This window comes from Silurus meridionalis, chromosome 8 (assembly GCF_014805685.1).
Source record: "Silurus meridionalis isolate SWU-2019-XX chromosome 8, ASM1480568v1, whole genome shotgun sequence".
Classification (NCBI taxonomy): domain Eukaryota; kingdom Metazoa; phylum Chordata; class Actinopteri; order Siluriformes; family Siluridae; genus Silurus; species Silurus meridionalis.
The window spans coordinates 25,753,464-25,766,878 of record NC_060891.1 but is presented as its reverse complement, the minus strand read 5'-3'; the positions used below and the strand labels follow the sequence as shown (position 1 = coordinate 25,766,878).

The window sequence follows — 13,415 nt, the reverse complement described above, 5'->3', positions numbered from 1 at the left end:
AGTATTAACTTGAGGTATTAACAAAACGTTTCGAGACTCGCTCTGTTTACAAAAAAGTACTTTATCAACGTTTTACACACCATCACCTTTAAAATATTGCCCTTACATAGAAATACAGTGCTCCCAGTTTTCCTGCCACTTCGGGAATGTATTTTGGAAGTCTTCTTTTCAAAGTGTGTCAAGCACATTCTGCGATTCGTGACGAATCTCCACAATGGTGTCAAAACAATGATCTTTATCTTCGGGAAGAGGGCAAAGTCCGCAAGAGCCGAATCTGGCCAGTAGGGTGAGATCATGTGGACTGAAGATCATCATGCACAATGTCAACATTTTCGAGGGTTGAGCTCGTTGAAGGTCTTCCTGATCCGATCAGTGATGTTTTCCCGCTCTTGAAGCGCCACTAAAACATACCTTTCTGTGGAAGAATTTCACGTTTGCTCTTTGTTCTAAATCGCAGACGTGGTAACGCATATGGGTCAGAACAGCAGCAGTTAACACCGTTAGTCTCGAAACTTTTTGATACCACCTCAAGAATTGGGGACCTTGTATTCTTTTATGTTGGGGTGAGTATGGGCCTTTTCACAACCATCAATCATTTCACCTCTTAATACCATCATTATAAACCCAGTCAGGAATCTCACACAAAGAATGAATTTCACAACCAAAACAAGAAACCCAATTCCAAAAGTCTCCTTTCACTGTAGCCACAGCTGCACCACTACCCACATACATAATCTCTAGCAGAAGTATCGATATTTACCTCATAAAATGACCCTGGGTTTTCTGTGCAATTTTTTCCCATTCATTAAAATTTCCTGTGGATTTAAAATGAAGGCAAATGTGTGTTTTTGTACAAATTCTAAAGGAAATGCAAGAAAACGAACATAAGTCCATAAAAGCTTTTTTGAACTGTTTTGCCTGATTTTTCCTTACAATGTCCAGCTTTTCTTGAAAAATCGGTCTTATAAATGTCCTTGAAAGTACATGAGCAAATCGATTTCTTCTCCTCGGTCAGCCATTGTGGAATTAAAAAACAGCTATTAAATCCTCTCAGTATATTTGAGCTTGTGCAGTTTACTACAGATGGGTTGCCAAGTCTGACTAATGCGCTCTCTGACTATCCAATCAAAAGATGAGAAAATGTGTTTGGAAGCCTTCTAGAGGGTCTTGGAGGAAGCAAGTAGCAGGCGGATTGGTTAAAGCAACAGCTTCAAGCAACATAGTATTTGTACAAACATGCTCACTAGGGCTGCTGCTATCGATTATTTTAGAAATCGATTATTCTACCGATTATTCCAGCGATTAATCGAATAATCGAATCAGAAGAATTTTTTTCTTTATTAAAGAGCAATACTAAATAATAGAGAGAAAATTAGACAGGGCTGTTAAAATGAACAAATAATATATTTCCCTTTTAGAAAAATTTACATTTTAATTGCTGAAATTGCAGGAATGTGTGAGGAAAAAAACATTTAGTGCATTTAATTGCCATAATACATCAAAAAGCAAATACGAATACAGCACATTCAAAAAGTCCCTCTGCAGTAGCCACATAGAGCAGGTTATGGGAAAATATTTGTTTAATGAAACTCAATTATTTGCACTTCATATATTTATGGATTAAATCTTGCACAATATCGTGATGTAATTTTCCAGGCACTAAAGAGACTTTTTGACCGTACTGCATATAAATAAAAATATTAAAATCTATTTCAAATTGTATTGACCCTCCGTTCCTCCATTTTTTCATTCTGCAGAATCTTCCGTGTTACCTGTCCAGAGCGCTCCAGAGTTTAGCGGGTGGTGCGGCAGTAATAATGGTCCGTGGGGAAACACAGTACTCGGTGTGGAGTTAAATAGACTAAACGAAGCATCAGATTTTGGTAATCGGATTACTAAAGTTACTTGAGGAATTGTTTTAGCGCTGATGCTCACAGTGCTGACCTTACGGCAATACGTGATGATGAAATCTGATCAGATAGAGACTTTGACCAAAAATAAAAAAAACGTCATGAAATTAACTATTGGGAGAAATTTAAAACATATTAATGGACAAAAAGACATAAATACGTCAGTAATTCTTGATAGATAGAGAGAGAGAGAGAGAGAGAGAGAGAGAGAGAGAGAGAGAGAGAGAACAGATTCAGAAGCAATCCCTCTAACTCCAAACATCAACAGCTGTGCAACTTCATTACAGTGTGTATACGTTTAAGTTCAGGGCCGGACCTTCAAAAATAAACATGTTGGATTCTCAGGGAAAGATTTAGAAAACTCCCACAACACCTAAACACGGCTGAACACGATTCCAGGAAATCAGTACAAACATGGGGGAACAGCATTCATACAAACATTACATGATACATTACACTCACGGATTTTCACTTTAGCATCCAACACAAGCGCTAATAACAAAATGCAAATTTGAATAATTGAAAAAGTTAAAACTCAACCCTGATTTGCCGGCTAGAGGGGCTGAAGAGGATGGAAGGGGTGTGGCCTGTTTAATAGTAGATAATTATGCGTGCCAAATCTTCTTCTTTCGGCTGCTCCCATTAGGGGTTGCCACAGCGGATCATCCGTCTCCATACCCCCTGTCCTCTACATTTGCCTCTTTCACCCCGACTACCTGCATGTCTTCCCTCACCACATCCATAAACCTCCTCCTTGGTCTTCCTCTTTTCCTCCTTCCTGGTGGCTCCATCCTCAGCATTCTCCTACCGATATACCCCATGTCCCTCGTCTCCAAAACGTCCTACATGCGCTGTCCCTCTAATAAACTCATTTCTAATCTTGTCCATCGTCGTTACTCCCAACGAAAACCTCAACATCTTCAGCTCTGCTACCTCCACCTCCACCTCCTGTATTTTACTCAATGCCACCGTCTCTAATCCATACATCATCACAGGTCTCACCACAGTCCTATAAACTTTCCTTTCACTCTCACAGATACTCTTCTATCACAAATCACTCCTGCTATCACTCTTCTCCACCCACTCCACACTGCCTGCACTCTTTTCTTCACTTCTCTAACACACTCTCCATTAATTTGCACTGTTAACCCCAGGTACCCGAACTCCTCCACCTTCTCCACCTCTTCTCCCTGCAAAACCCAACCCCCCCCACTGCCCTCCCTCTCATCTACACAAACATCATAGTCCACAGAAAATCTGTCAACCTGTCCATCACCACTGCAAACAGGAAAGGGCTCAGAGCAGATCCTTGATGCAGTCCAACCTCCACCTTGAACCAGTTCCTACTGCACACTTTACTGCTGCCACACCTGACTTCCTAATACAATATCACAGCTATTCTCTCGGTGCCCTGTCATACGCTTTCTCGAAATCCACAAAAACACAATGCAACTTCTCAGCCTGGCTTCCACTACACTTTTCTTCATTTTGTGACTGATCAACTTAATATACTGTGAAAAAATAGAAATGTTCATCAACTGTAGCTGCCGATCACTAAATTGGCATTTAGATTGTGTTTCTTTTCCTTATATCAATGATCCTATAACAAATGCTTTCACACCTGAATTAAACTATCAGAACTATAATAAATCATTGAAGTTGTTACTAAACATATAAAAATTTACGCAAATAAAAGAAATTCCATGTGTGATTGTCAATGTTTTCTAGCAACCCAGTTATAGAGTAATCTTTTTCCTCCTGAGAGGATCATTAGAGTAATCAGTTTCCCTGCTAAGAGAATAGTTAGATGATTATTCTACATTTACTTTCCTGAGGGGAACACAGATTATTCTAACTATACTCAGAGTAATCTGTTTACTTCCTGAGAGTATATTTAGAGTAATCTGTTTACTTCCTGGGAGTATATTTAGAGTAATCTGTTTACTTCCTGGGAGTATATTTAGAGTAATCTGTTTACTTCCTGAGAGTATATTTAGAGTAATCTGTTTACTTTCTGGGAGTATATTTATAGTAATCTGTTTACTTGGAGAGTATATTTAGAGTAATCTGTTTACTTCCTGAGAGTATATTTAGAGTAATCTGTTTACTTCCTGGGAGTATATTTAGAGTAATCTGTTTACTTCCTGGGAGTATATTTAGAGTAATCTGTTTACTTCCTGAGAGTATATTTAGAGTAATCTGTTTACTTGGAGAGTATATTTAGAGTAATCTGTTTACTTCCTGAGAGTATATTTAGAGTAATCTGTTTACTTCCTGAGAGTATATTTAGAGTAATCTGTTTACTTCCTGAGAGTATATTTAGAGTAATCTGTTTACTTTGAGAGTATATTTAGAGTAATCTGTTTACTTCCTGAGAGTATATTTAGAGTAATCAGTTTACTTCCTGAGAGTATATTTAGAGTAATCTGTTTACTTGGAGAGTATATTTAGAGTAATCAGTTTACTTCCTGAGAGTATATTTAGAGTAATCAGTTTACTTCCTGAGAGTATATTTAGAGTAATCTGTTTACTTCCTAAGAGTATATTTAGAGTAATCTGTTTACTTCCTGAGAGTATTTAGAGTAATCTGTTTACTTTGAGAGTATATTTAGAGTAATCTGTTTACTTCCTGAGAGTATATTTAGAGTAATCTGTTTACTTCCTGAGAGTATATTTAGAGTAATCTGTTTACTTCCTAGAGTATATTTAGAGTAATCTGTTTACTTTGAGAGTATATTTAGAGTAATCTGTTTACTTCCTGAGAGTATATTTAGAGTAATCTGTTTACTTCCTGAGTATATTTAGAGTAATCTGTTTACTTGGAGAGTATATTTAGAGTAATCTGTTTACTTCCTGAGAGTATATTTAGAGTAATCTGTTTACTTCCTAGGAGTATATTTAGAGTAATCTGTTTACTTCCTGAGAGTATATTTAGAGTAATCAGTTTACTTCCTGAGAGTATATTTAGAGTAATCAGTTTACTTCCTGAGAGTATATTTAGAGTAATCTGTTTACTTCCTAAGAGTATATTTAGAGTAATCTGTTTACTTCCTGAGAGTATATTTAGAGTAATCTGTTTACTTTGAGAGTATATTTAGAGTAATCTGTTTACTTCCTGAGAGTATATTTAGAGTAATCTGTTTACTTCCTGAGAGTATATTTAGAGTAATCTGTTTACTTGGAGAGTATATTTAGAGTAATCTGTTTACTTCCTGAGAGTATATTTGGAGTAATCTTTTCCTCATGAGATTATAACCGAAGTAATCTTGTTTTTTCAACGTTAACGTTCCATCCTGAAAGTACAGTCAATATTTGTTTTCTTTTTAAGAGTACAAATAAAGTAAACTGTTTTCTCCTCCTTACGAGTTACGATCATCTTTTCCCTCCCCAAGTGAATCATTTGAGTAATCGGTTTTCCTTCTGGGAGTGTAGTTAAGACTAATGTGGTTTTCTCCTGATAGTTTGGTTAGAGTGATCTTTCCCGAGGGTTTGGGTTAGGGTTTTCCCTGGGTGAATAATCAGTAATATCTTTCTCCTGGGAGTAGTATTAATCTTTTCTCCCCCCTGATATTGTGCTTAGATTTGTATATTGACCAATATATTTTGTAACTCCTAAGACTTTATCCTCCACACACCCTCATAACATATCAGACCACTGCCTTAAAATTTTCTCCCTTTTTTTTTGGTGTTCTGCTCCACCATTTCTTGCACTTAAAAAAACAACTTTTTTTGGACTAACATTTCAGAACCAACCAAACTCTCTCCAGCAGGAGCAGGAGAAGGAGCAGGAGCAGGAGCAAAGCCTGAGCTGAAAACCTTTACAGCATCAGATCGGAAGCTTTATTGGTTTATATTCACCCACGAACACTACAGCTGACCACCCGTGGTAGTAAAAGACGGCAGGTAAGTGGAGGTACACCAGGGTTAGTGGTGAGACCAGACTCGGATCTCAGAGGCTTACCTCCGTCTCCAGTTGCACCAGCTCCATTTTGGGCCATGGCTCTGCAAGCTGCGCGAGCGGCATGCTTTCTCTCTTTGATGTAGGTTTTTTGTTTCCTTCTCCGGAAGCGCAGAAATGTAACGGGAGCCTCGGTTTATCCGGTGTGGATAAAGATGAGGATGATGAAGATGAATCGGTTCCTCGGGAGCGATAGCTCACGCGCTTGTTGGAGAACCCACGCTAGTCGCTCGGAGGTGACGCACACACACACACACGCACGCACACGCGCGCCGGGATTCCTTGCGGGTTCCTCCTGGTCTGGGTAGAAGCTCTCCGGTGCGCAGGTGAGCTCGCGCGCGGTTACCGGGCGGATCTAGACGCGCGAGGAGAGGGTGGAGAATAATCACAATGCACGGCTTTCACGTTAAAATCGGATGTACTGTAATTGCTATTTCGGGGTAAGGAAGATTACTTCCGTGCTGCGCGCGCTCGCACGGCTGACGGTGTTTCTAAATCGGAGAGCACCGGCGTGACCCTGGACTGCCTTCCTCCCTCTCTCCTACTCTCTCTGTTTTTTTCTCCCTCTCTATCTCTATACCGGGAAAGCGTGGAAAGCGCAACCCCCCCGGTATACGCTCATAGCGCAGCGCCGCCTTGTGGTACAAAGCGCGTTCGGCGCGCGCGCGGTCCTAATTAAAAGAAAATCATCGTCTGCAATGAAGTAAAAGGTTTTGCAAAATAATTGTATCGTGCATATGATAATGAGGCCGATGTGCAATTTAATGTGTGCATATGCGCCTACAATATCATTCTCATACTCTCTTTCTTTCTCTCAATCGTCCAATCTCTTTCATTCTCTTTCAAAAATTCTCTTATTCTCTCCCTCATTCACTTTCTCATTCTCTCTCTCTCTCTCTCTTCTCTCTCTCTCTCACTCTCACTCTCATGCATTCTCTCTCTCTCTCTCTCTCTTTCTCTCTCTCTCAATCACTTATGCTCCTTTATCTCTCATTCACTCTCTCATACATTCTCTCTGTCTGTCTCTCTCTCTATCTCTCTCTTTCTCTCTCACTCTCCCTTTATCTCTCAAACATTCTCTCTCTCTCTCTCTCTCTCTCTCTCAATCACTCTCCCTTTATCTCTCATTCACTCTGTCTGTCTCTCTCTCTCTCTTTCTAAGCTTATTCACTCTCTCTCAATCTTTTATCCAATCTCAAATTCACTCTCTTTATTTCACTTTCTTATTCTGTCTCATTCACTCTCTCGTTCAATTTCTCCTTCTCTCTCACTCTCTCTTTCTCGTTTTTCTCATTCACTTGTTCACTCTCTCATTCACTCTCATTTACTTTCTCATTCTCTTATTGACACCTATTTTCTCTCTCATTCTCACTCTTTCAAATCTTTTCACTTTCTCATCCCTCCTCTCTTTCTCTCTTCCCAAACTCATTCTCTCTTTCTCCCAATCTCTCATTCAATCTCACATTAACTTTCTACCTCTTTCTCTCACTCTTTCTTATTTGCTTTTTCTTACACTCTCTTTCTCTCATTAAGTCTCTCATTCACTGTTTCTCACTTTCTCATTCACTCTTAATCTCAAACACCGTCACTCTTTCATTCTCTCAATCATTCTCTTTAAAATCAGTATCACAATAATGTCAAATAAAGCTGTTGTTCTACTGTATATTCATGGTGGCTGTAATCTGTCCATCTTTTTTTTCCCTGGCTCAGACTAGCTGCACTTCTCCGCCTCCATTTTCCAAGGAATCTGGCAACCCACCAAAAACGCAATACACTAATCGAGTACTCTGTATCATCTTCTGCTCAGATCTAATGCAGGATTTTCCCGTTAAATGCTGGACTCATTTCATATTAATGATCACAAGTGTCCCAAAAAAACGTCTTCTTTATTATAACACAGTTTACTGTCTGGCCTTCAAAATATCTCACGATGTTCTTCGCTCAAATGTTCCGATTTGCGATGTGCTTTGTGAACATCCCTACTTTTAGTCTCCAGTTGCTCTTATAATAACCTCCATTATTCTGGGAAGATGTTTCTAGCAGATTTGTGGAGATTAATTCAGCTGTAAGGGTGTTAGTAAAGTCAGGTTTTGATGGAGATGAGGTCAGGGGGGCGAAGATGCAGTCAGCGTTCACATTCATCTTGTTCGAATGGGTTTTAGAGCTCTATAGCAGGAGATCTTCCACTCCAACCCATGCAAATCATATCTCCATGGATCTGGCTTTGTGCACAGTAGCATTGTCATGCTGGAACAGATTTGGGTCTCAGTTCACCTGTAAATGTAATTCTACCACATTAAAAGACATTTTATACAATTATGTGCCTCCAACTTTGTGAATTTTTGTCTATATGGTGTGTTTTGGAGGTCATGTTGCCCCTCCCTATAAAATCCCACTATAATATTAAGTCAGAAACAAGATCATATTTGTTCATTCATTTGTTCATCACATTAATAAAGGACATTTTCTTCACCTTCTTTATTTCTTTTCTTTTTTTTTGCCATGAAGAATTAAAAGAACTTCTTGTTGCTAGTATGGAGCACACATGGTGAACTTTTTTTTCACCCAGGATGCTCAGTCACCTTTCGGCAACCCTTCCACCCGTCTCTGCTTGGTGTCTCTCTCTCCTCTTTTTAGATTCTTGACACACTTTAAAAAGAAGACTTCCAGGACAAATGTCTTGCAGCAGGACCACTGGGGGGCATTATTGCTGTGCAAGGGGACTATTTTAAAGGTAATAGTGTGTAAATGTGAACAAATAAAGTACTTTCTTTTAAACAGAGCGAGTCCCAAAACTTTTTAAAACCACCTCGTATACTTTCTGGTGGACCCTGGAGTACAGATAGCTATACCACTTTTTAATTTTTTCGATCCGATTCCAAGTACTTTCAAGACCAGGCTTGTCAATTTTAATCCCAGTATATTTGATTATTCATAAAATACAATAGACTTGTTACATCCTAAAGCAAGAAGCAGGTGCATGTGCAGCGATTGCTTTGATAAAGTGCACATCTACAAAATAAACACAATAAAACCAAACAGAATAATAAAAAAAAGAGCAACATTTGAAACGTGGAACAAAAAGGCAAACACGGACGAGTAGCATTTTACACAAGAACCCTATTCTTTACAGCACAGTGAAATACTTTCTTCACTTATCCCAGTGATGTTAGGAAGCTGGGGTAAAAACGCAGGGTCAGGTATGTAACTGGAGCACACAGGGTTAAGGGTCTTGCTCAAGGGCCCCAACAGTGCCAATACACTGAGTCTATCTGGTCTGTCTCTATATATATATTTTACAATTGATCTCAAATTTGGACAATTTCCAGAAATTAGCAGCTAGATTTCCACAGTAAAACTTCGCTTTACCCAAGTGGGTGTAGTTTCCAATACGATCTTTAGTCAAATTTACAGTCAAATGTGCTTTAACCGGCATTGGGAGGATATACAGACCACCCCAATCCTGTACTGGATTTGAGCGGGAGAAAATAGTGGAAGAATCTTCCAAGACACTAAAGTATGATGGATCGCTCTTCTTTTTCTTCTTTCGGCTGCTCTTATTAGGGGTCGCCTCAGCGAATCATCCATCTCCATACCCCCCTCCACTACACTCTTATTGTACTCTTCCTTCAGAATCACCCCTACACCATTTCTCTTTCCATCCACACCATGATAGAACAATTTAAACACCTCCAATGTTCCTGGTCTTACTCCTTTTCCACTTGGTCTCCTGAACACATAACATATCTACCTTTCTCCTCTCCATCATATCAGCTCCCTCTCTCCCTTCACCAGTCATAGTACCAACATTTAAAGTACCAACCCGAACCTCCACTCTCCTACACTTCTCCTTTCCCTGCTGTCTCTGTAGACGTCTTCCTCCTCTCCTTCTCCTCCTTCGGCCAACAGTAGCCCAATTTCATGATCCGCATATTTGACATGTTTACACTGGATGGCCTTCCTAACACAACCCTCCCCATTTATCCGGGCTTGGGACTGGCACTAAGAGTGCACCGGCTTGTGCAACCATAATGGCTGGGTTATATGTTCAATAATAATAATATTTTATAATAATAATAATCGTTACCATTTCGTAGATTTTAATGGAGAGCTATCCAGGCTAATGCAGGTAAATTATGGCGTGCCGCAAGGTTCAGTTCTAGGACCCCTGCTCTTCACAATATACATGCTTCCGTTAGGAAATATTATTAGAAGGCATGGAATTAGCTTCCATTGTTATGCTGATGATACTCAGCTATATATCTCATCTAAACCAGGCGATACAGCTCAATTAGCTCGCATAACTGAGTGTGTTAAGGAAATAAGAGATTGGATGACCCATAACTTTCTACTTTTAAATTCTGATAAGACTGAGATTTTGCTCATCGGCCCAAAAACTAGTATACAGATGCTCCAGCATCTCAACCTGCATTTAGACGGATGTTCTGTAACCACTAGTTCAGCGGTAAAAGACCTAGGAGTTATTTTAGACAGCAACTTATCTTTCAAAAATCATATCAGCCAAGTTACAAAAACAGCCTTCTTTCACCTGAGAAATATTTCTAAGTTAAGAAACATGTTATCTATATCCGATGCAGAGAAGCTCGTCCATGCGTTCATGACCTCCAGAATAGACTACTGTAATGCATTACTAGGTGGATGTCCTGCATCATTAATAAACAAGCTACAGTTAGTTCAGAATGCAGCAGCCAGAGTTCTTACAAGGTCAAGAAAATATGATCACATAACCCCAATCCTATCGTCCCTACACTGGCTTCCTGTTAAGTTTCGAATAGACTACAAACTATTACTTCTCACTTATAAAGCACTAAATAGTTTGGCTTCCATGTATCTCTCCAGTCTTTTAACACGCTACAATCCGCCACGCTCCCTGAGATCTCAAAACTCTGGGCTTCTAGTAGTTCCTAGAATAGCAAAGTCCACTAAAGGTGGTAGAGCATTTTCACATTTAGCTCCTAAACTCTGGAATAGTCTTCCTGACAGTGTTCGGGGCTCAGACACACTCTCCCAGTTTAAGTGCAGATTAAAAACATATCTTTTTAGCAAAGCCTACACATAACACACATCACATCATAACCTTGTGCTCCAGAACATCTGATCACATGCACATTATCAACTTGTGCTGTTAATATCATGAACAGCAGCTACGCTAATTCCTCTCCACTGCTTCTCTTTCTCTCCCCATCCCGAGACACCCTGAGGTTTGTCCAGCTCCAGTCACCTCCCACCTCGTGATGACTATGGATCTTTGAAGAAGTAGATGCCGAACTCACAAACATCCCGAACCATCTAGAGACGTACCAGTGCCAATTGGATCCCACTACATGTGTGGAGTTTCGACATTGGACCTCCTGGAGTGTTTAAAGGCTCTGGCATGGAGAAGCTGATGCTGGATCTGTGATGATCACTACTACTAAACAATCTAAACCAATATAAAAATATTTAAAAATGATTATTAATTCAATCAAATAATAATGTTTTATTATTATATGTATATGTATATGTATTATTATAATTATTCTTTTGCACATGATTAGAAATGTACAGCTCATTAAAAGCCCTGGTGTGTAAAGCACTTTTAGGTTGAACATTTATTTGTGTCGGAGGACAGAGAGCGTAAACCTAAAATTATAGATGAGATCAGAGTGTCATTAGAGTGACAGAGCACTTTATTTATTTGTGTGTGTGTGTGTGTGTGTGTGTGTGTGTGTGTGTGTGTGTGTGTGTGTGTGTGTGTGTGTGTAGTGTCTGAGTGTCTGTATTGAGGGTTTGGTTTCAGTTCCCATCTATGCTCTGAGCATCGACTCCTTTAACAGCTCTGAATGCCTCTGATTAAAAGCGTCTAGTAAATAAATAAACACACAAGCAAATAAATAAACACATAAATCCGAAAAAGGAGCAGATTCCAAATCTATCATGTAAAAAGTATAATTAGCTGCCTCATGAAGCTGGAAAACAGGGATTTTTTTCAAAATGAGCTGTAAATTTAAAAAGACAACATGAGTATAGAAGATATCCAGAAGAGCTTCTGGTTATTATTGTACTAAACATTTCCCAAAATTGAAACAGCGTGATAAGTTGGTACATTTGTCACCAAAAGCATATTACTGTTTGCTGAAAAGTGCACAAAACAGTTGTCCTTCTGGGCCGAGCATTTTGATACCTCACACATCTGGTATTTTTGGGATGTGAGATTTGTTGGGAGGGGGGCTTTTGGGGGGAAGGTGTTAATATGTTCAGTACACACTTGTACTTTACCAGTCAATCAACTACGACGAGCGTTTGTGAAACATAACGCGTCCATTTCATTTATGATTTTATGGGAAGGGTGACAGTGACGTCATAAAGTCATGTGACATCACTATATTACCCACCAATCAACTGCGTCCACTGTGATGAGCGTTTTGATATGTCAGATGTCCATGTTGCTGAAGTATCGCGTCATGCGGCGTCGATGTGGTAAACAGGAAGTGACTGTCAAGCCACGTTTCGTGAATCCGTTACTTCATTCGTGAACAAATATTCTGATGAGGTACAGAGTATACAGTGTACGATATCATTGTACAGACAAAATGAAATCAATATCCTTATTTCATATATTATTATGTACATTATGAAATATATTATATTTCATATGGACATATGGACACATACATAAATAACAACATGTATTAGGGCCAAGACTCGAACCAGGATCAACACTGTGATATTCAGACACTTTTGGGATGTGCCACAGGGGGGCGTGTGAACCCCAGGACAGAGACAGAACTGTCCAGGTTAAAGATTCCATAATAAATTTGGTCAAAAGTCCAACAAACATAAAAAAAATGGATAAAAGCATAATCAGAGAAAATCATGGAAAGTCCAGGGACTCTGGTTCAGTTCAGATCCTGGCACTGCCGAGTCGCCACCTGCGAAAGGTCCAGTTATATAAAAAATGTAAGTGACTCTGGATAAGGGCATCTGCCAAATGCTATAAATGTTAATAGATTGAAAAAGTACTGGAGCTGTGACGATTCGTCCTGTATAATCGAGATTATAGGCATTTACATTTATGATGTGGAGCGGTAGAGTATGAACAGAGTGTAAAAGAGTGGTAGAGGATGAAGAGTTAAATGGAGCAGTAATAGAAAATAAATCGTTAAGTGGAGCAGTGATAGAGGATGGACAGAAGGTGGAGCAGTGGTAGAGGATGTATAGAGAATGTAACATTGGTGGAGGAATAAGGGTTTCATTGATGCAGTGGCAGATAATAGAGATGATTGAAGCAGTAGTAGGACAGAAGGTGAAGCAGTGGTAGAGGATGAAGCGGGATGAGTGGCGCAGTGATAGAGGATGGACAGAAGGTGGAGCAGTGGTAGAGGATGAAGAGGGATGAGTGGAGCAGTGATAGAGGATGGACAGAAGGTGAAGCAGTGGTAGAGGATGAAGAGGGATGAGTGGAGCAGTGATAGAGGATGGACAGAAGGTGGAGCAGTGGCAGATAATGAAGAGATGATTGAAGCAATAGTAGAGGATGGAGAGAT

General features: G+C 39.6%; 1 protein-coding gene across 1 annotated transcript in view; it reads right to left on the bottom strand.

Annotated features, from left to right (window-relative positions):
* rps6ka1 (ribosomal protein S6 kinase a, polypeptide 1) overlaps window positions 1–6,440 on the bottom strand; it is an 87,710-nt gene extending 81,270 nt beyond the window's left edge. The window contains exon 1 of the mRNA XM_046855390.1: window positions 5,872–6,440. Within this exon, the coding sequence (XP_046711346.1) occupies window positions 5,872–5,934 (63 nt within the window). The 5' untranslated portion in view covers window positions 5,935–6,440. The remainder of the gene's footprint in view (window positions 1–5,871) is intronic.
* Window positions 6,441–13,415: the final 6,975 nt, after the last annotated feature.